General features: G+C 36.1%; 1 protein-coding gene across 1 annotated transcript; it reads right to left on the bottom strand.

The window, feature by feature from the left end:
- Positions 1-16: 16 nt before the first annotated feature.
- Positions 17-23574, bottom strand: STXBP3 (syntaxin binding protein 3). Its single transcript, XM_084526866.1, has 19 exons — positions 23460-23574; positions 20075-20124; positions 18392-18473; positions 16091-16167; positions 15373-15451; positions 13295-13395; positions 12538-12692; positions 10775-10865; positions 10063-10187; positions 8501-8605; positions 7911-7968; positions 7636-7701; positions 7149-7229; positions 6051-6189; positions 5336-5442; positions 4760-4858; positions 3763-3848; positions 2820-2968; positions 17-687 (listed from the first exon to the last, which is right to left on the bottom strand). Exons 1-19 carry the CDS (start codon positions 23500-23502, stop codon positions 596-598), a joined length of 1785 nt encoding a protein of 594 aa, XP_084382992.1. The 5' UTR covers positions 23503-23574; the 3' UTR covers positions 17-595.
- Between the last annotated feature and the right edge of the window lie 19 nt (positions 23575-23593).

The following is a 23593-nucleotide window of genomic DNA, read 5'->3' as shown; positions in this document are numbered from 1 at the left end:
TCCACAATTGACAGCATTTCTTTAATGTTATTTATTGAAATTAAGTGCTCGATATGTCTATGACTGGATTTCTACCTTACCCACAACCACCCAGAAAAAAAAAAATTCATAATGACACGTATTTAAAATTATTTTACAGAGAAGTTAGAGACATTGCACTTTTGTGAAATATACATTTTTTTTTTTAAACAAACTAGTATTTACAGCTTTCTTTTGAAGCCTCTCCCTCAGACCCTCGAGTCTTTAATTCAGTGATTTTTAGAAATAAACTATTATAGAAAGGTTTCACAGTTTTCAAAAACAATTGGAGTATACATATATATAATCATGATAACTTTTATCATAACTTGTTAGGGAAGAACACGCCCTTTTGAAAAGGCACTTACAGTGTACCACCGCCTATACTAAATACAACCTAAGAAACATGTTATTCTTTTTCCCCTTTCTCTGCCTTCTACTCCCCCCAAAAAGCAGCAACTTCAGATTTTAAATGACATTCCATTAGTCCCTGTAGTATCCCAGTACAGTATTTGCAAAAGTCAGTTGCATGAGAACGTGTACATACTATTTGTCTTTTCCTAACGCATCACCCTTTCTATTCATCCTTAATGCAGACCGTATCCTTGGGTTTACTGAGGCTCTTTACTTCATCCAGTAGTCTTCTAGGTGTCAAAATATGTGTAGAACCTGACAAAGCAAACAAATTTTTAGACTGATTAAGTTAATTGTTACGCTTTGCAGTCATTAGAAGTATACACACACACACACACAGAAAAACAGTTCCAAATGTTTTCGTGTGTTACGTAAAGTTGTGTGTTACATAAAGCCCAACTGTCACGATTAGGAAGGCCTACGAGGGAGGTGTCCTCCTTCCACACACAGTGGACAACCAGAAAAAAAAACGGTTGTCTTTCTTGCTCTGCCCCTTGCCCCAGTTAAACAAAGGCTACAAGGATTTGGGGACCAGGAGAGAGTAGAGAAGCAAAGATGGGAGGGCAAAGACCATATCCCTAGTACTCTTACTTTGGACACCAGTTTCAAGTCCCTGCTCCGTCTGGTTTGAAACACAGCCTTGAACCTTTCACTCCATAATTGTCCCAAGCTGCAATAAATCTGCCCATTCTGTGTAAGGGTGAGTTAATGACAGGCTTTATCCTAAAAATCAGGAAGTCATCTGCATTAAGGATTACCACAAACAGTTCTCCATACAAATAATGGTTAGAGAAAGTTTTCTTTTACCAGTCAACATTTCCTAAAAAAATTCACAACAAATTCCAAATTTGGAGCGGCCAAGAAAATCCATGCTATTCCTCAAGAGCACACTACTATTACTTCTCTGATTCTCATGGAGCGTGATATAACTTCTGCCTTGAAGGGTCACCCTGCAGTTATAAAGGAAAATCTTAACCATTTAAGATTAGGGCAGTCTCAAACCTTGAGTTTTAGCAGTGTCAATCTGTACAGGCTAGTATTCCTTGAATTCTCAATTCAAAATTGAGTAATGTTTTCATCTTGTATGGAATGTTATCACCTTCCCTCAGAAAGCAGGATTACATGCAAAGCTACAAGAATCACTTCCAAATAAAAAAAGGAAGATGATGCTGAAGTTAGTGCCAGAAATTACAATGGAAGTGACCTATGCTAGATGCAATTTTGTAAACAAGTCTTAGATGAAGAAACAGCCTTGTCAAACTACATTCCTCTTGTCCTTGTCTTCCAATTGCAACTCAACACTGGTGTTAAACCTACCTCAATCACTACTAACAAGACCAGCAACCAAAAGAAAAAAAAGTACTAATGGCAGATTCTAGTTCTCAGAATCAAGTTGTTACTGCTTTAGGGAAGAGTCTTATTTATTTAAGTGACAGTAGATAGGATTATTCCTGAGTGTCAAAAAGGATTTAAAGTTTAGTTGCCAAAACACAGGCATCTCAGGCAATTAGGATGCTTTAGATGACTCCGCACCCAGACAGCAGTTGCCACTGCACATCAATACAGGTCTCTGGTAAGGTTCTAAATCTGGGATTTTTGTTTTGATGTATCACGTGCCCAAGTGTTTTAGCAATTAAATTTAAATAGCAATAAATGATTATCTGGAACACCGCAGATGATAGAAAAAGCATTTGCTGCCTCTAGGTATTAACTGAGGGATTATTACTCCTGCTAGTGATTCATGCATTTACAAACACACCGCAGAATCCTAAAAAGATTAAGGAGATCACTAATTTTCACGGAAAAAGCTATTGAGCATGGTGTGTTTTATTTAATTTTTCTGAAAGAAAAACAAAAACATGACAAGAACTGCAAGATGTTGTAAAACAGACTTAGCTACACTGGAAAAAAACTTTTAAAAAAATGAAGAAATAATGATTTCTCCTCCCTCCCACAAGAAGTGATTACTTTTGCACTATTCTACCAGCTTTCCTACTACTTACAAAATTAACCAGAATAATAATTGTAGCTGCAGGTAATTGTAGGTACAATAATTGTAGGTAAAGCACAGGCAGATGCATGAGTTTGTGAGGAGACAGTGTAATGCAAGGAAATAAAGATTTATTAAATATTTTTTGCTATACGTCAGACTACTTTAATAACTCATTTCTCTGATTTAATTTATGATGTTACTTCTATGTTGAAAACTACCAAAGGATCTTCTCAGTTTAAACGTCTGGTTTTAAAAGATACATTGGCTGTAGTATTAGTTTACTGAACCAACATTGAAAAAGATGCTTACATTTTTACAGAAATGTATCTTTAGACTACATACTCTTGTTTAAAGTAAATCTCTACATATCACCCTGGTCCCAGGACAGACTTACCAATGATAACTTCACATGACTTGTGGGCTTGAGAAACTTCGTAAGCACTGCGCATCTCAGAATACGTAATCCCTCCAATCACAAATATAATCAGTCTTGCACTGCTCTTTCGCTCATCTTGATAACTAGCTTTAGGTTTCTGGCGAGCACTGCAAAACATTTCATAAGATGACATTTATATAGTTTTACGGATTAATTTTTGGTAAAAATGACACACTTAATGAGCAGTAATGGCTTCTGTCATGCAGTTCACAAAGCAAAAAAAATCCAGTAACTAAAAGAGTTTCTAAGAAAACAAGTTAGTACATTACACAAACTACTCAGATATCCAAAGGGAAAATAAATACAAAGCAAAAATCTTGTTGTACACAGCTTCTCTGTCAGGAAACTTTGTTCTGCATGCTACCAATTACAGCAGAAGCTTTCAGAAGAGTTCATTTGAAAAAGCTAAAATCTCAAGTACTTCAGTGTCCATACACAAATAGAATATAACTAAAAATAGATATATTTAGCTGTTATCAAGTAAGATTCACATAGCTAGGAAAGATAAAAAATAAAACATACTTTTCCTAACATATATACTAATTGCAGATTCAAATTACCAGCATACTGATAACACATTCTTAAAACTACTTCACAGTAAAAAGCTCAGTTGTTTAAGCTTCTCATTCTAGGAATATGGAAATGCTATTTCTAAATTAGAAGCAAAAAGGAGATACTCTACACAAGTAGCCACGCAGGACTAGGAAGAGTTACTAAACTAACAATCCAGTTCAGGGTGTTTTAGATGAGTTAAAAATTATGGTTTTACACCTCAACATTACATAACCATTTATAAATCATTTCACCACTTAGAAAGTGCACTTGCATAATGCTTAACAACACATGTGACAGAAGTACTGAGAAACAGGAACATCGCATCTCAAGATATTAACCACTTTACCTTACTGCTCCTGAACCATTCCAGGTAGGTGGACATTGGGAACAATAGGGCCAATCTTTTGAATCTAGCTTGTTTTCTATAGCATCCTGAAGGGCAAAACAAAAACCCATTTTAAACAACCATGGAGAACCAAAGCCCAACAAGCTTCAACTTCCAGTAAGGATGTCTACCTGACATTTAATGACAGCACATATAATTTCTTAGAACAACCAATGGCAACCAGCATCGTCAAAACAGTGTTCTTGCATACCAAAATGCTAGACCACATAATACTAGAAGTAATTATAAGACTTTCATACATCATAAGGAATGCAAGTACACATGCTTTCTTTCTCAAAAGGACAGTGATTTAACTGCTCAGATATCACTAGCAGTTTTTCATCTGCAACTACTCTAACTTAACTTATTTCTCTAGGGGACTATATGAGAGAAGTCATGGTCTCCTGAAGGCACATCCAGTTAATGAATTAACAAGGTCAGCAAAACTCTGAAAATGTGTGCACTGAGTCAGACCAAAGACCCAGTAAGCCCACTATTGTCTGACATCAGCGACAGACTGATGCTTAGGAGGAGATTTAAGAATAGAGCAGCAACTTCTGCCAAGTAAAATTTTCTGGCTTCTACCAATCTGCAACTTAGATTTGCATTACAGCTTGAAGACCTACTAGAAGAAAACAAAAATGACAAAGGAGGTAATATCCAGATCTTTAGATTACACTAAATATTACCAGTGACAGGGCAGGCAGCTCAAAACAAACAAACAAACGTTCACTTTGGTTTGCTTTACTCTTAAGTCAACCTCCAGTAAGTGGCATTAACAATAAACAGCACTCTAATTGCCTATATTATAAACAGACTAGAATTGATTGCTTTACCAACAGAAGTATTAATAGAATTAAGTTAAAATACTATAAAATTTCATTAGATGGAATACAATTGCACACTTGGATATATATTCCTGCACTGCACCATGAAATAATTACTTGTTCGAAATTACCTCCATAACATCTTTGATAACAGGCGTCCACCTAGAGAGTTGAAAAGTTTCTTCTAAAGAACGGTCCCTTCTTGTTTGTTTCTGTTGCTGAACAGCAGACTGAAAAGATTTTCAAAACCATAGATATATTATACAGTACTTTTGTTTTGAAAACTTATTCCCAGTTCACAGCAGGTGGGAGAAAAAAAATCAGTAAGAAATTTTAAAGAAATTATTATCAATTACGGTGATAGCATAGTATGATTGATAATCATTCCACAGGTATGATTACCTGTAGAATTCAGGATACACTAAGAAAACACCTTTCAGAGGCAAGGAACTGAGTAAGTTAGTGCTTCCCAAAACCAACCAGGTAGAGTCACTATCTGATGATGTTACAAGGGAACATTATAGACATCTCTTTGAGAAGTATCCAAGTTAATTGTTTAAAGGATTTCTCCTAGACATGTCATGACAATAGGAATGCCTAGTAATGGCCTGCTTCCAAAACAGAACCTGGTCAATATTGCGAAGAGTTGCTGAAAGAGCTGTAGACAAGTGCTTGGATGGTAGGAAATTTAAGAAAAAAAATCTTACTGAAGAGATAATAGGAACATCAAGGTATTTCCAGTTTCTTATCATATCACTATCACTTTCTATTTGTACATTCTGGATCAGCTTGTCCAAGTTCTCCTGGGTAGTTCCTTTGATATAAGAAAAACATACGACTTGGTTACCACGTGACTTCGTCAATGCAATGAGACCAATTTTGTCTCACACATTCTGGGCTGTTATTCTTTAGTCCAGGATTTTTTTTTTTTCATTTGGTTGGCCAATACACTACTGTGTATTTAACATAAGTTTAACATAAGCAAATTTTTATGCTAAAATATAGGATTAAAAATCCATTTTTGAGAACAGAACTCAATATTGTTACAGATTCCTTAGACCCACATTCTGATAGTTTCCTCCTTTTCTTAGTACAGATTTTCTCCCATTGACTTCATTTTCAGGTTCCCTTAACAACTTCAACATTGTGTGAAAAGGAGAAAAATTCTTACAAACATTCAAGCACAGGAATGATGCTAAAAGAGGGTATGGATCTGCACTTCTACTGAACCTCCTGTTTCTTTATCAATACTATCTTCACTACCAATCTGAGGGAAGAGAATTTACAGAGGATAGACTGTTTCTTTTAAGTTTGACCATCAACTAACACATGTGCTTGAGTTAGTTAAAATACTGGACTCTTTCACAAAATTTGAGTTGAAGTTCATAGCACTGAGACAAAAAACAGGGCAGCTTAACATACCATTTGTGCTGAAGATATACAGGAGAATAGCTCTAATTTTGTCATAGTTGTCATGATTTTTGTTGAGCAGAACTGGCAGGAGGACTCTCATTGAGTCTTTCACTTTTTGACCTTCTGCATCAGTTCCAAGAGCCAAGTCCTAAATTAAAAACAAAGTAAATCATTTCAGCAAGTACACTTTTTCTTAAATGGGTTTTGTTTGTTCTGAAATATATTTTTATGAAAATAGAGGCTTCAAGAAAAAAAGGCTGCATAAAATTAAACTGTATGAAAAGTTTTAGACATAACTATTTCAATAGTGATGTGGTAATACTATATAATGCTTTTAGACATTTAATATTGTTTGAATACAGTTTGCAATGGACTTTGAGAATGCTGCAAGAATACATTTTACGCAAACAGATTCAAATTCTCATAAGACAATCAAAAACATCTGTGTAAGAGGAATAAACCAACAGCTCAAATACAAGCAGCTACAGTCTTTGTTGTATTGTTATTTTGGACAAGAGCTCTGTCAAATTTAAACTGCTAGCCTCAATCCAGGCTACGATAAAAACAGTTGTATCCCTCTCCCCACCCAAAATAAAGATATTCTATACCTCAAAACTGTTATAAAATATTAATTCAGAAGTATTATATATCCTGTGAAGCTCCCTAGAATTCATAATAATATGAATGTTGAACTTGAGATTAGTAGTACAACTGCAATGTCTCACCCAAGCAGGTGCTTTTTCCAGACATTTAAAAAGGGCTTCCTTCAGCAGAAATAGTAAGGCAACTTCATAGGAGATTTGAATCAAGAAAATTCAAAGATCATCTTTATACAGATCAGCCAAATTCGAAGAAAAAAATGAACTCTAATAACAACTCTTTAATTGGCAGAGTAAGAGTTGTGTATCTCACCTTAGTTCAAATACTACTACCTCAAAAAGTGACTGCAAAGAAAGAAAAAAAAAAAACACAAGGGAGATACTAGGTTTGTCAGTTAAAACTAAGCACCTATTCCTGCCCACAAAAAAGTTGCATTTGCAGTAGTTTTGTGGGGTTGTTTTTTTGTTTTGTTTTTTTTTTTTGTTTGCTTGTTTGTTTTAAACATACCTGTTCAGTTTTACAAAGCCTTTCTATATTAGGCTTGAACTTGCTCATGCAATCTTCTGCTAAGTTAAGGTGGACAACTTGCTAGAAGAAAACAAAAATCCGTTTTCATAGCTTGTTTTTTTTATTTTATTTTAAACAGAGCAATCATTTTTACTGGTTACAAAACTCAGTCTTTCACCAATATTCAGAATCATCATGCATTTTCCATAGTTTACCCTTCACTTGAAGATTGATCCCCCCCAATACTTTCTAGAACATTACTCTTACATCTTCAGTCCTTAAAGTACATACATAAAAATGCTTAACTGTAAACTGTATTTAAATGAAAACCGTGGAAACAAGTTTTCTTCTCAAAAATTTACAGTAGTTGAACATAAATTGGAAAAAAGTTATACACAGTAACAAGTGAATAAATCTAAACTTCAACAACACAATTACAGCACATAAATTATTTAGCACTGAGCTGTACTTACGAAATACCCCTTACCCTAGTAATCTCTTTACGATAGTGTGGCATCTTTTTCATCAATTGGGACAAACTGGATATTGATAACTGTGAAGAAACAATAGAAATTTATTTTTTTCCCCCCCAGTATTAGACACTTGTACTTCCCTTCCTGATGCAGCTTTGCATTTTCCAAATATTGCAATTGGTATAGGTTTGCACGTGTATATTTAGGTTTCTCTAGTAGATCCACAAGTTACACAGATCTGACCATCTGAAAATTCAATTACCAGGAAAAACAGCACTAAACAACTTACTTTTCCTTCTGTTGCTTTCTTTTTTGATGAAACTTCTTTCACCAGTTTTGGTATTTCCCTGCATAAAAATAATGAAATAAATAAATAATGAAATGCAACAGCATCACAGTTCTTAAAATCTTAAAGAGAACTAAGCAGCAATAAGTTCTGAATGAAAGTAAAAGCTTCAAATACAGGTTTTCTGCAGAGTAATAAGTGTTTTCTACAGCATGTTTTTCAGCAGAGGAAACTGAAGTTAAACAATTTATTTTATGATATTTATCAAGTCATTTGAGGCAATAACTTCTTGGTATTTCTTGCAAAATCCATATGAATTTAAAAGATTTGAAGATATTTCCTAGGAAATAATTTTATTTTTCCTCAAGAACTGTAATGACTACTCACAAAATTGCATACCTTTATACATACATGCTATGATTCTCAAAGTATGTTTTCTTCCTGGCAACAACTATTCAACAGCTTAACGTGCATATAATAAGCTATTTTCATTATTCCCTATACTCCTACTTCCTTGACTGTTTGTGAGACATATATCCCTCAAAGAAACATTTATAACTTGTATTTAACAATTTGTTAATTGATTCACATACTCTATCACATCTGCAATATGCTTGTGCCGAATCTTCACCCAGAGCTCATCATCTTCCTCCAGAATTGCTTCCTTTTCCTTCCCAGCTGATCCATCTGTTTTGTACCTTCAAAAAGAAGATTTGAATGACAGGTTGTTTTGCTTTGTTTTTTCTTTCTAATAACTTGCTAGATTATTAATTCTTATCAAATAACCAACATACATGGTAGTAGAAGCAACGTACACAGGTTTTCACTCGCAAGTCCAGCTATGGTCTTACAGATAATGCAATTTATGTAAGCTATATTCTAAGACTACATCTTAGAATACACAAGGAGATGAATTTTAGAATGATTCTTAGGGGCAATTCCTTCTAGATATTCTTTTAAACCAACAGTAACTCCAGTTTCAACCATATGTTTATATGCACCTCAACTTCTTTTTAGCTTCTAAAATAAATTTCCCTTCAGATTTAAATTGTGTGTGAAATAATATACATTGATATTGCAAAGCACAGATTTTTGTACCTACTATAAAACATTCTATAACTCTGAGGGAAAAATCAAGAATCTTAGTCCCCAAATTAAATCCCATTCACACATAGAACAGACAAGGCATGACAAATTATTTCACATGCACAAGGTAACATGCTTCACAGCATTACAGACTATTACTTTCAACTATTACTTTTCTACTAACACAAATCAACCTACATAACAAAATAGTCTTACTATATAACACTTCCAGTTACAGAAACTCACAGATAGGGTGTGAAGCCAGAATCCAGAAAAATAGAAAAAACAAGATTAATTGTGAAAGCTGGATCATGACTCTACTTAGAAAACATACTCTGCTATGTTCCCATACCCAACAAATTTCAGATTTGCAAAATTCTACTTTATATGAAAATACTCAGTGTTTCCAATGAGCATTCCTGTTTGACTATAGCAAATCAGGTCAAATTGCCTCATTGTTCCAAGAAGCAGTCATCAAAAAGAAAAGTCTTACCAAAATCTTTGGTGTCAGAACAATTCGACAGCAATGTACCATACTCAAACAAAGTCGTTATTCCAATTAGTGATAAAACAACACACACAAACTGAACACAGCTTACCTAAATGTCTATTTGGGGTAGAAACACGTAAGTTTACAGCAACCACACAAATTAAATCATGAACTATAAAAGTCTTATGGAAAAAAAAAAAAATCTTTTTCTCCAGAATTATTATCCTATTAGTGGTCTTGATTTATCTTAACAGAAGCCAGGAATCTGAACGTGCCCTACCAATGCCTTGATACAAGTCTAGCACAAAGGTTGAAAACATTAGAAATAGAGATTACTTAAGCAGACAACTAAGAATAATGCATCAAAGTCAAATTTAGCAAAAATATTAATTAGTCCCCACCTAATCTCAACTAAATGAGGAAGTTAATTAAAAAAATTTGCAAATTCAAGAGGAAATAACTAAAGCAACTATTACATATTAAAAGCACCTTAAAAACACCTACAGTGCAATTCAGCTCAACAATTCTGTATATATTATCAAGAATAAAGTGTTTAGATTAAAAAGAAAAAGTACTTGCTTGTAAGTATCATTTTCAATTGGTAGCAGATCATATGCCATTGCCTGGAACGTGAGTTCATGAAGCACAGTTGATACTGGGTCAAAGCCACGATCAATTATTATTAATTGTGAGTGGGTTTTAGCCTAGAAATCCATCAAATAAATGTAAAGATAAGATGCACAGTACAAAACCAACGCATCTTAAGTCTATTTACAGTAAATTACATTGCTGTACATGTTCTTGGAATAAAACCTATCCTATTGCTTGAGGAATTCTCCATAACTGAAAAAAAATGGGGTCCAAATGGTTATCAACAGAAACAAATATTTAAATGATAATCAGAACACAATGCTTTTAAATAGTAATCCTAATGCAATGCTCTTAGGACAACTGCATTACATTCACCTTACCTAATCAAAACAAAATAAAAATGCTTAAAAAAAGAAAAGCTTTTAAGGCCTCTCATTATCTATTCATAAATCTGTAAATTGCTTTTATTTCAGAGTAGATTATCTACACTGTGCTGCAGTACATCAAAAAAGATCTGCACTAAGGCCTCCAAACATTCAGCTCAAAGTTCTATTTTGGGCTTTAGTGCAGTAGCATCAGATACATTTATTTCTGTAGCAGAGTGGAACATCACTAAGTCAAATCCTTTACCCCATACTTTTGTGCTTAGGCTGCTGCCCATGATGTAGCAAAAAAGCAAACATTTTAGTTCATTTTCTACCTTTATTTGGCTTTTCTCATCAGTTTTGTAGTAGTCTTCAAGATGTTTTTCAACAAGGTGTGCAAGTTTGCTGGCATTATCTGATGGCGCGCTGGGAAAAAAGGAAATGAACGTAGCTTAGTTTCTTAATCGAAAAATTAAAATGCTACCTTTAAAACAAGGATCTCCTTAGACCAATTCCCTGGTTTTACATGCAGTTTCAGTACACCATTCTAAGTATCTCCATTATGTTTTCATTCTGATATTATAATTCCACTCTTTTCATGTTTCAGGTTCTTCAGACAGTAGGAACAGTGTCAGTCAGAAGATGGACATAAACTGTCCTATTAGCCAGCACCAAAAATTCTCAGTCAGGGAGACACGCCCAGAACCACCACCTGGTCAAGAGCCTGAAGCTATTGTTTTAATAGCCCACCATTACCTTTGCCTACTTTCCAAATTATTTTTCTTACAGGAATGTTACAGCCAGCTTGACTAATGTTTTAGGCAAAACCCAATTTAGGAAGTGCACATTATTACCTCTAGCAATGCCCACAGCCCCCAGGCTTTTCAGATAAGTATAGACATGCAAAGAAACAAGTCATCTGCAAAGCCAGACGGTACTGTGGCCTAGGCAGGGCACTGCTCATAGTAGACATTAAGACACTCTTTAAAACATCACGAGGAGAAAAGTCTCACTGCTAAATTTTCAGGCAACTACACATTTAAATTAACAACTGGAAATCTAATAATTAACTTTTTTTTTTGTAATCACTTATTTCTCTTTACTTCCAATATACCACAAAAGTCTTTTATAACTAGCAAAGAGATAGAGATAAGAGTTACATTTTTCCATTAAAAGAAACTTGAGTCTAATTTTAGAAGTGGAAATTGCAATTCAGGAAAGCACAAGACTAAGTCCCTGATGAATAGTTTCTACGCAGAAATCCTAAAATTTTTGGTGCATGAAGCTTATTACAGATGAATATGAAATCAACAAGCAAATACAACACATGCAGTTCACCAACCTAGGGTAAGTCCGATACACCCTGGATATGCCTTACTGCAACACATGACACATATGTATGTATTTCAAATCATGACTTTTCCCAAAAATTTAAGGTCACAGTATAAATCTGTGGTCAAATCTCAAAAAAGTTTCATATCCTTTTGGAAAAGGAAAAGAGAACAGAAGAAAAACAAGGAAACACACCCACAGTCGAGCAATTATTGTTTCATTACTCTCATTAAAAATATTAGAATGCCATTCTTGGGTGTAATTTCAGATGCTTACTCTGATTTCAAAGCTACTACCCTGTACTCTATCAAAGCTCAACAAAAGTATTCTCAATTTCTGTACTATGAAGAATTTCAGAAAAAGCATTATCATCTTTCCTAATCTAATCTGCCTCAGCAATTTATTAATTCCTTGATCTTAACCGGAGCTACAAAGCTCCCAACAGCAGCATCTCTGTTAGAGGACTCAGTAGGCATACTGTGTAACGGAGGGCAGCATGTTAGCATCACCCTATAGCCCAAACATGAAATACAAGCAATTCACAACAGAACTTAATAAGGTAAGCACTGGTACGTGAATACACAAAGGAAGAATCCACTGTTTCACATATACTTTATGAATTCCTACCTTTCTGTAATTAGAGTTGTGGATTATAAATCAATTAATTCACAATAAAAGAAACAATTCTACAGCTTCAAGCTATTATAAACAATGTGGCAAGTCCCAAAAGTGAAAGCAGCTACACAAACCACTATTTTTGCCCCACCTTTTACATCGTACTCCTGGATTCTCTTCTAGTGTGGCACACAGAGTAACAATTTGTTCAGCCATTGTTTCCATTACAGCATCTTTATCCTTTGTCTTTTCCAGAGTTGGACTATAACAGCGGTAGAATGCATCTGGGACATTGAGAGTAAATACCTAGGTAAAGTACAACCAAGAAAAAAAAAAATGGCATAAATCATACATTTCCAAAGCATCTGTTAAACTGCGGGCTTCACTAAAAAGTTATGTAATAGTTATGTAATAAATAATAATAGCAAAGCAACCAAATCCACAGTGATGGCTTCTCAAACTAAATAATAATAAAAAAAATGCAGCCCTATCTGCTATTCTAGTTTCCACTGAGCAATTAGCTCTGGAATTTTACCTATTCCTACTCCTACATGCCAACCTACCTAAGTCTGTCAAAATACCAAAACTTACTGCTTCAAGACAAACAGGAATACCTGCCTTCTCTTAAGGAACAGATTCCTTCTATCACCTTTCTACTACAGTTCTCTACCACAACTGACTGAGTCTTGCAAAGAGGTCAAACACAACCAGTAAATGCTCTTCCAGCACGGGAGCATTTGTTTTCAACAGAAAAATACAGGAATGCCCTGGAAATACGTCAAAGTGGTAACCAGTCTCACAGTTTGCCAATAAAAGAATAGAAGAGGTACTTTATGTGATCATTTTCTAGTACACCAACAACAGTCATATAGATTTAAAGTGCTGTTGAGATGAAGAATGAAACTTACCTGAGACTCATATGGGAAGAAGGAAATGTTGATCTCCTTGCATCTCCTTATTGATTTGGAGCAGGAAGACTTAATTTTATTGAAGAGGTTATCAGGACAAACTATGGAAAGAAGATACTACACTAAAAATCTTTTGGGCATATTCCAGCAATTACTTATGTCATTTATAAACTTACAACCTTAAAAACCTCTAACATTATTTTTTTTTGTTTTCCAAAAATGAGCATTTGCAATTATTTATGTGCTTTTAGTATGACTTCCTTGTAGGTTGAGTTCTGATCCCACAGCTTTCATGAAATGGATCAGTTTACCACACCATCCAATTATTCTCCTTTCAAAGCAATACTAATTAAGAGCCAGTTATCAGTAACATAACAAAGTTGCCAAAGCTTCCTGAAGTGAAAGAAAATATACAATCAGTATCTTGTATAGTGAGATCTCTTTTTAAAGATGCATTGCTGATCATTTTTACTAGCTTTTGGCAGGTGAGTTTGTATAATAATTTTTAGTAGTGTACAGCAGTGAAGGATATCAACTATAATAAAGCAAAAATTTCTACTGTTTTCTTTTTTTTTCCCATATAGGAGAGAGAAAACATTTCCCATGCTACCAAAAAAAAAAAAAAAAAAAAAGGTTAAAGGAAGAAGTACTGTGTAGATATCAAGTATAAAAACAGAAATATAGCATTCACAGATCTCACGTGTTCCGCCAATTCACAGGCTACATTGGATCACAGTCTAGAAACTGAACTAAAAACCACAACCATTTTGATGACAAATTCTACATAGACTTGAAAGTGACCATAGAAAGTATTTCTCTCTCTCAGAGAAATTTTGGCAAATACTCATAGTGAAAGCTTGCACATTTGCAACATGAGAATACACAGGAGTATTTTTTCAGGAGAACCAAAAACTGCTGCATTAGCAGCAAATGAAACAAGCTGGGAGATGTTGCTATGAATTTGATAACTGCTCTGAGAAAACACAGTTCCTTGAAAAAGCAACTAACAATACCAACCTGAAACACCTAAAAATTTGACTGCTGGAAACAAGACTAATTCATGAAATAAATGGTTCTGTAAATCCGAAAGTGATTTGAGGGTAAAACAGAGACAAAGAATTACCAGCTTTTGCTAAGCTCCTGCCAGTGGCAGATAGACAGAAGCAGACCCACAGGAGTGGCTTGTCAGGCACAAAGAACAGTCTTCGCAGAAATACTCAACAGAAAGGGAATTTCACCGGATAAGCTTGCGTAGTTTCCAAATGCAACTTTAATGACGGAAATCTGACAAACACCTTAAAGAAACACTACAGAAATTGTCTTGTTTTTCACTCTAAATTGCTACACATGATACAGAGTGAAAGGGTATGATTCAAACACCAAAACATGGTTGAGATTTGGAGTAACAAAAACCCAACCAAAGAACTACATTTGAATTTTGGTTCAGGAGCTTTTTTTCCCCTATGAGCTAGATTGAGCTGGCAAAGCAACTCCAAAGTAGCAGACACACATAAATCATCCACAACACCTATAGAAACTGCCACAATTCAGCAGCACATTTTGTTTCTTAACTTTCTCCCCTCTCTCCGTGCCATTTTAGTCACAGAGAGTGACAGTGGAAGAACACACAATCACATTAATCACTTGGTAGATACCAAGGCAGATGCCTTGCATCACCCATGCAAGGGCTACATAGGCACCATATTCGTTTTTCAGTTGCACACAAAAAATGCTGGCTCACAAGTAGCAGTGAGCCTTCTCTCCTACATAAGAAGGAACTACCTACAATAAAAAATTATAAAACATCATTCTTGCAGCAAAGCAAATCGTCGTGCATTTATATTTTTAAATAGTTTTATTTATATGAGGTACATAGTTTTACTTTATTTGTGGAATGACTGAGCATTGCCACAGCATCACGAGCAAGTTCTGGCAGCCAAAGGACGGTTGATGACTGGAGTCTCAAAACCTCTCTAGAGAAACAGGACCCAAATATTAATGCATTAACCTACAGAAAAGACAGACAAGAGGCTTATTTACTACAACAAAGTCAGACTACAACATAAAAGCTTACTTACAGTCAGTGAAATACACATATGCTGCCTTGTATCTGCTTGATGATCTGCTGATGAAGTCATCAATAAGTCCATCTACAGACTTGTGGGGGAAGAAAAATATCACTGTAGTATTTTGCCCTTCCTCAAGTACCAAAGCTTCTCCCCCCTACCCTTTTAGTTACCCAGTCTAACTAAAGAATGCTGCAAATCAGCACAAAATACTTAAGTAGATATTTTTATTATTATTCAAAAGCAACATTAATAAGCAGTTACAGAAAGTCACTCCTGACTGACTTTCCATACCCCTCTGCCAAGATTACTCTGGGAACCCAAACAGGATACTTGTATCATTTTCCACCTGTCACAGTGCTGAGATTTGTTCTCTTATGAGGTTTTAGGAAGTAGCTGTAACCTCTTACTAGAGCCATCACTTTGAATTCAATTCTTTAGTGTATTGCATTATTTGCTGCATTGTGTCTGTCAATGAGGTTACCAAAATCTACACAATGAAACATTGTCTCCTTGATCAAAAGCTACACACCTGCAACTCCATCAGTGGTGACAATGCACTGCCTTTTCACTAGGGCAAGTTAAGCATGACACAGAGCAGCGTCACACAAATATAAAAAAAACACTGCATAGTCATAATCAGTACATTAATACTCGAAAAAAAGATTGCTTTTTCAGTCTGAAAGATTTTGCAGTACTTGTTTTCTGTAAAAAAAAAAAAAATACGCACCTTTTTGGTCGGAGTTATGAAATATATTGCTTTCATGTGTGGAACAGGCTCCCGGTTTTTATACACGTTCTCCACCACTACAAAGTAAAAAAATACTACTTGAAATTAAGAGCTTTATGCCTTCATAATAGACAAATATTTTAGTATAGACAATAAAATTAAGACTAATTAAGTTGTCCTCAAAATTACTGCCAAGCATTTATTTATTTTTTTTTTTAACTTATTTATTACGTTAAATAGAACAAATTACCAGAAGACTTTTGTAGCCTGCACCCTTGTGTCAACTTAAGTTTTACATCCAGATTTTCCTGGCTATTCTATACAATGTTTGCCCTCACACAGAAACTTAGGGCAACACAAAGATGCTCAAGCTATGGGGCCCAGTATGAAATATCTTACAAGAGGACTGCAAGATTATTCTTTTTCCAGTACACTGAAGTAGAGGGAGAATGAAAACATGGAGGGCAACATTTTGGACTCTAATCCTCTATTGTCTTTTGTTCACCCTTTTCCTGTGTACTTATTCTTTTTCAATATAATAGCAGGCACAAATTAGATGTTTTCAACAAATCAGCAGGTTCATTCATCTCTTGCTTTTCTCTGTTTATTAAGGTCATTACTGTACACAGTGGTACAATACATTAGATCAAGAATGCAGAGAGATTCATGATGCTCAGTAATTTTGAGGGGGAGAAAAGAGCAGGATAAATAACGTCAGATGTGGAAAGACAGGTTCTTTTCAACACTGTGTTCACTGAAAAGAAAAGACCTCGTATTGATGAATAGAATGCATACTTACTGATTTTTTCTCACAAAGGATGGATAAGTGGTACTAATTATGATCAAAGTACATAGAAAAAAATCAGTGCATACAGCTCTGCTATCATTCTTCCTAAAGAACCATGTTATACAGAATATTCAGAACATGTAAACGCGTTGTAAAAGATAACACTGAGCAAATTTTCATAGCTTCAGGTTATAAATTGAAAGCCTAATCATGTAATCTCTTCTTTAAGCAATCTTGCTACTTAAGTGAAAAAAGCTAATTCTCAATGTCGCCTCACCCTCTTACAGAAGTATTTCTAAAAATCAACTAGAGGCAATGAAATAAAAAAAAAAAATCAGTAATTTAGTTTATCTGTTTCAATTTCAAAACTAAGTTTGGCACAATGATATACTAATAAGCATTACAGAATGGCCAATAAAAATTTGACAAGTGGCTTATGATAGGAAAAACATCTGTCAGCTTTTATTTTTTTAAACTGTTCACTAGAGGAAAAACGCTTTCTTAAAATGTGCAGAAAAACAAAGCCTAATATAAGCAGGCATACCAGATCTGTTTACCAGATCTATCACAATCTGTCTCTTATTCACTTCTGACAGCAGCTAACACCAAGCATCAAGGAACATCAAAGACACTCCAGAATATTTGAGAAAAACATATCCACTAGAAACTACATACAAGCTACTGAGAAAAGTGACAACCTGATTACTTTACCTAGAAGAAAACTATACGTAGCATGAACAGTGATCACTGATACCACTTAGTTTCAAGCATTTTTTCCTGTTTTTTTTTTTTGTTGTTGTTGTTGTTGTTTTCCCAGTAAAAGTTATCTTGTTTTGAAAATAAGCCAGAATATTTCCGCGCAACACAACTCAAATTTAAATTTTCGTATCCCATCCACTTGCTTGCAACCACCCCTCATCAGTTTTCTGTTGTTGCCTGTTGTTTTCATTTTGTCTTCAGCAGTTACATTTCCATACCCTTCTATACCCATACCACAATTCTGCTGCTCATGAGCATACATGCATTCAAAGCAGTGGGTATTAGTCACTTGCAGAACACATTAAGAAAATTACAGAGAGCAGTTTGCATATTCTTTTAAGTGAACTTTAGTAAAAACATAATTCTTTACTATGCTCCTGTATTCACTTCAGCTCACAGGTAACATCCTCAAAAAATTCAGTGTCATGGATAATTCATTTACCACATCCAGGACATCAGAAAAACAAAACAAAAACAACAAAAACCAACCACCAACACCCTTAAAGCAATCTTTTGCAGTAGGACAGGAAAAAAATATTTTGATTTTCTATTCAAATGATGAAATTGCAATTGGTTGGTTATTATACAAGCCAGTTTGCTAGTCTAATACGCCATGGTAATTTGGCTGTTGAAGACAAGAAAAAATAAAGTTTTATGTGAGGGTACCATCAACTTTATTCTTTGCTTCCTTTTTTTTTTTTTTTTTTTTTAAATCAAGACATAATAACGTGTATATTGAGAAGAGCTGTGCTTACCTGTGATACCCTCTGCCAGCAGATCAGTCATCTTACAGCAGAGTGACAGCAATTTAGTAGTATAGTCATCTAAAAGAATTATCTAAATACATAAAACATCAATTAGATAAATTAATCAGCTATAATAAAACCATATTATTTCCTGAATAACCTGCCATGAAAATTTGACACTGAAATCCACTTCTTTACTCTGTATCTTTCATCACCTGTACATAGCAGCTGTAGGAAGAGGAAGAAATTCATCTCCAGTAACATCAGAAGGATGCTACATACAGCATCTCAGAAGACGAACTGCATCTTAAGTACCTTGGTACCTTGTCCCCTCGTCTCAAAACTTTCACTTAGACACAAGTCTTGAATTCTGCCTAATTTGCACTACGGCCGACTTAGGTGTATCTGTTCTTAGTCTCAAAAGTTTTACAGCTTAAGCAGCTGTTCTCTCCTCCCACCCCACCCACCCAGTTCTAACAGTTTTTTATGAGATAATAATTTCTCTTAACTAACCAAGTCTCCTTCCTATCAGACTCTTCAGGTGATCAAGCTCTCTCACCCTTCCCAACCATCTCTGTGTATCTTCCTGTGCTTACATCAATCTTGAGCCATTTACAATAAAATGCAAGACCTCCCTGGTATTTCATACCACTGCTTAATTACTTTCTCACGTCTTCACTTCTCCACAGCTCAGAAGACACATGTGAATTTGAAATATTTCATTAAAAAAAAAAAAAAAGAAAAAAAATCAGTCAAAATGAAGTCAGCCAAACTAATTGGCATAATTTTAGTCCCGAGAGGAAAAAAATATGACAATGGATTTCAGACACAAAGTCAGCTGCAAAAAAAAAGAACAGTCTGTTTGCATTTCTTCCCAAAATAAGGGGATCAGTAACAATTGGCTTAAACTACAACAACAAAAAATATTAGCTAGAAAAAAAGGAAACATAGATATAAGAATATACCATGTACTGAAAAAAACAGGACATAAAATCAGGAGCTCTCCTTTAAACAAAACTTCCAAGAATGACAAATAATAATTAGATGATTAATATGGTCAAGTGCCTTTCAAAGGCAATCTACGGAACCCCAGGAATCTGTGGGCTGCTTGAGGGCATCAGCTGAAAAGTAATTCAGAAAAACAAGGCAACAGTCAGCAGACTACAGGACAAGAGGGAGTGAGAAATAGGTCACACTTGTTCTGGAAGATATATAGAAATTACTGATCAGAAAACAATGCAACACTTGAATCAGATGATTTTCTCAGGGCCATTCAGCTGTACTTCCCTATTATTTTTATTACTGTTGATGTTATCACTGAAAACAGCAAACATTGGTGGAGCTGGAGTCTGGAGCAAAGCCTATCTCATACTGTTGAATCCTGCTCCACACATACCACACAGCAACATTATTTTCTCCTGGCCACCAGTGCAATTAAGGCAGCAACGTGGAGTTCTAAAGAACTGCATAAAGTGCAAGTCATTCAGACAAAAAAGTGAAGATAAACAGGAAGAATTTCTAAATTTAGCAAAAAAAGAATTGAGACAACTGCCATTTGTTCTTCCTCTGCTAACCCTTACATTTTTCTTTGTGTGTTACACAGACCCAACTTAACTAAAATTCCACTATTTGGAAAGTAAACAACATTTTAAGAAAAAATAGCCATTAAACGATATTTATACAAAACTATACCTTCCATTCATCCTCTTTCCTGCAGTCGTCAAATATTGCTGATTTCAGCTCTGTAGGAAGGAACAGAGATGTTACCAATTAGAAGAATCAAATTGTTCTAAAAAAATACTAATTTTTGCTAATGTAGAGAATCTCCGTAAAATCAATCTAAACGGTCATAGGCCTGTAAATATTTCATTGTCTTTTTTTCTTTATTTAGTGGAACGGTTTAGTTCAATGAAACAGATTGCACACGTGCAAAAATCAAAGTTACTCTTCAAGAAATGATAGTTACGCCAACACAGTTAAACCTGTTTTCCAATATGTGTACACTTCACATGTCCTTGCTCTTTCTCTAGAATTCCAGAAAAAAAAACTACAGAAATACCAGTTTAATCAGGAAATAAAAAAGTTACCTTAAAACAGGTATCCGTTAACTTTTCCTGCTATTACAACTTTGGGAGAAATGTCAATTATAAATCATGTATAGGATTCAGCACTAAGAGTTATGTCCCACAGCCATTACAGATCACCAGAACTACGAGCTGCAGCTTTCCAGAGCACGGTCCTCACTCTAGTGCAAATCTGACCATGGCAGTAATATTTACAAATTACAAGTCAGAAAATTTGGAGAACTGATGAGCCAATACTTTTATAAACACAACCATAAAGAAGCCTTCCCAGAGAACAGAATTTCAGATGAAGCTGTGAACTATGGCTGTCATCAGTTAGACCTTTTTCCCAAGTCCAAATGTAAAAGTAAGGCAAACAGTTCTGAAATACAGACTAACAAAATCGGCACACATTTTGTGATTCCTGCCAAGTGAGACAATCACAAAGAGCTCCAGAATAGTAGCTGCACATACAGCAAAGTCCATCTACTTCTTAAGTTTTTGTAAATATTAAGATCTTCATTTACATTCAAGGTCCTTTGGCATGATACTATCTACATCGAAGATACCCAAAACTAATACCCGAGGCCATTGTGTAATACAGGAACATTCTTTCCTGTCCCTTTTACACTTCGTACATTTGTTGCATTTTCTTCTGGGTTTCTACACAAGTTATAATAAAAAAACGTTTAGATTCATGAAAGTTTATTAGCCTTTGTATTTTCTGAAAACACTCTTACCAGACTTAGTCTTTAGCATTACAGAGATCTTTTTAATACTTGGACTCAGAGTCCCATCCAAAATCTCAAGTATACTGTTTCCTACAACGTTTTCACTTGCTTGCCTATAAAATAATCCAAAACACACAAATGCACAATCCAGTTGTCTCAAACTTACTCAAACTTAATTTCTGTAATCAAAAAAAAGTCAGCTTTCTCCCACTGTGGAAGACAAATAGCATTATTCCAAGCTACCAGTTTCCCAGATACAGATATTTTCCAACTGCTATTTATTTTATCCCCAACCTGCAACTACTTCACTCAAATAACTGGAATACCAAAGAAACTATACTGATTTACAGGATCTCAAAGTCATCTCATTTGCCTCCAGTAAGTATTCTGAAGGCAACAAAAACTATCATAAGGCCATGCATAAGTAGTGCTCCATTCTCGCCTATGGTGTCATTTCCTTAGTTCTTGTCTTTCCTAAACTGCCATATGGCAAATAAAGCCAAACACAAAAACAAACAAAAAAAGCAACCCACGCCTTGGCAAAGCCAATGACCCATTCATGCTGTACTTCCTTAAAGTACTACAACTGTGCCTTTCACCAGAACCAAGTGCCAGGGAAAACAAAGCTGGAAAAAAAAAAAAAATGCTGAATCATAAAAATATTAATGGCTAGGTTAAAATGTAACTATACAAATCTAGAACGCATTTTAAAACTGTTACAAGTTTTTAATGGCAGAATTGCTTAGGGAAAATAACCTTATTTACAGATACTGCATCTGTGTGTGTGTGTATCTGGTTAGTTTTCTAACTTCATTCACAAAAACTAATGTCTTCTAAATACAAGTAGCTTTCTTTTTATCTTCCTCCCTCTTTATTATTCTCTGTAAACTTTGGTAACTTTTTCCACACACTTCTGCTTAGATTTCATCTCAAAGCGCACCTTACAGAAATATGCATTCCCAAGGAACAAAGACTCTTAAATAGCACCATGCCACAGCATAGATAAAACACTCATTTTTTTTCACAGAACACTCATTTTTTTTCCACAGAACAGGAATAAGATATGCATTGTTAACAATGTGCCACATGAAATGTCAGCATTACTGATGGATTATTTCCAGACAAACCAGCGTTAAAAACATTTCACGGAAATATTACGGAGCTGCCACTTCTGGCCTTGAATTACCCATAAACAAAATACCAATTCACTAAAAACACCTGAAACTTGTTCACCAATTTCAGAATTGTTGTGGTCTTGAGAAGACAACAGTAACTAGCTATCTAACAACAATTATTTTCAAAGGAAACTTGACTTTTACGAGATGTTTTATTATTAAACCATGAAGCAGTGCTAATCTTTTTTCCCCCTTCAGTCTCGTCCATGCCAGCAATGCCACTTTCCCAAGTTCGCGTGTGCCCTGATAACACTTTGATCAGGTTCCCTCCTCACGAGGCCCAGCTCTTCTCTAAACACCTCAGCATCCCCCAGAAGAAACTCTCAAGAAAATGTCACAGTCAAAGGCGCAAATAACTTGGAGCAACCCAGGAGAAGGAAAGCAGCAAAAGAGGGGATTTCTGAAGCTCAAATGCTAAATAAATGCCTCTATTTACAGCAGCTAGGATATTTATGTCAGTAATTTACACGCTGAGCGCTCCAAAAACGTGCCCCTTTCCTCTTTTCCCCCTTTTTCTCTTCCTTCATTCCCTGCCAGCAGCCAGCCCCCGGCGCTCGCAGGTGGCAGCAGAAGGCAGGGCGGCCACAGGCCCTTCCCAGTCAGCCAGGGTCGGCCGCCCACCAGGCTGCCCGAGCAGCCCCAAAACACCTCAGCCTGGCGTGGGGCCGCTGCCCGCCTGTCCCGAGGCTGGTTTCACGCTACCGAGCCGCCACCGCTCGGCTTTTTCGGAGCGACACCGGCAGAACCTGCTCCCGAGCACGGCCATAAAACCCCGCAGCTCACTAATAAAAATACCTCCAGTGGTTTTTTTATTATTATTACTATTTGTATATAGTTTTTCTGCTGAACCCTGCCAGGCGCACGCTGCCGCTCGCTGACAGACAACCTCGGCTCCCCCGGCAGCTCCGAGGGACCGGGAGCCCCCCTGCGGGACCCCTGAGGCGCTGACTCCCCTCCGCCTCCCCGGCAGCAGGCAGCGCTGCCCCGACCCGCGTCCCACCCAGCCTCGGAAGGAGGCAGAGCCGAAATCCCAAAGCCGTGGCAGCGCAATCCCCTCGGACGGCAGCCCCCGCGGCTCCCTCACGGCGGCAGCGAGCAGCGCACTCACTCTGCCACACCAGGCTCTTCAGCCCCCGCACCGCCGGCGCCATCTTGTCCGCGCTGCCGGCCCTGCCCTGCCCTTCTCCCCTTCTTCCCTTCTCCTCCTTCCCTTCCCTTCCTTCCCTTCCGCCGCCCCGGCCC

Source organism: Aythya ferina (genome assembly GCF_964211825.1).
Source record: "Aythya ferina genome assembly, chromosome: 8".
Lineage (NCBI taxonomy): Eukaryota > Metazoa > Chordata > Aves > Anseriformes > Anatidae > Aythya > Aythya ferina.
The sequence above is the reverse complement of the archived record's forward strand: the minus strand, read 5'-3'. Positions and strand labels throughout refer to the sequence as shown.

Coding starts and splice junctions, on each gene's coding strand:
- STXBP3 (XM_084526866.1), bottom strand. CDS start 23,502: ATGGCGCCGGCGGTGCGGGGGCTGAAGAGCCTGGTGTGGCAGA. Junction 7,230..7,635: donor ATCGTAAAGAGATTACTAGG/GTAAGGGGTATT, acceptor GTTTTCTTCTAG/CAAGTTGTCCACCTTAACTT. Junction 3,849..4,759: donor TTATCAAAGATGTTATGGAG/GTAATTTCGAAC, acceptor TTTGCCCTTCAG/GATGCTATAGAAAACAAGCT.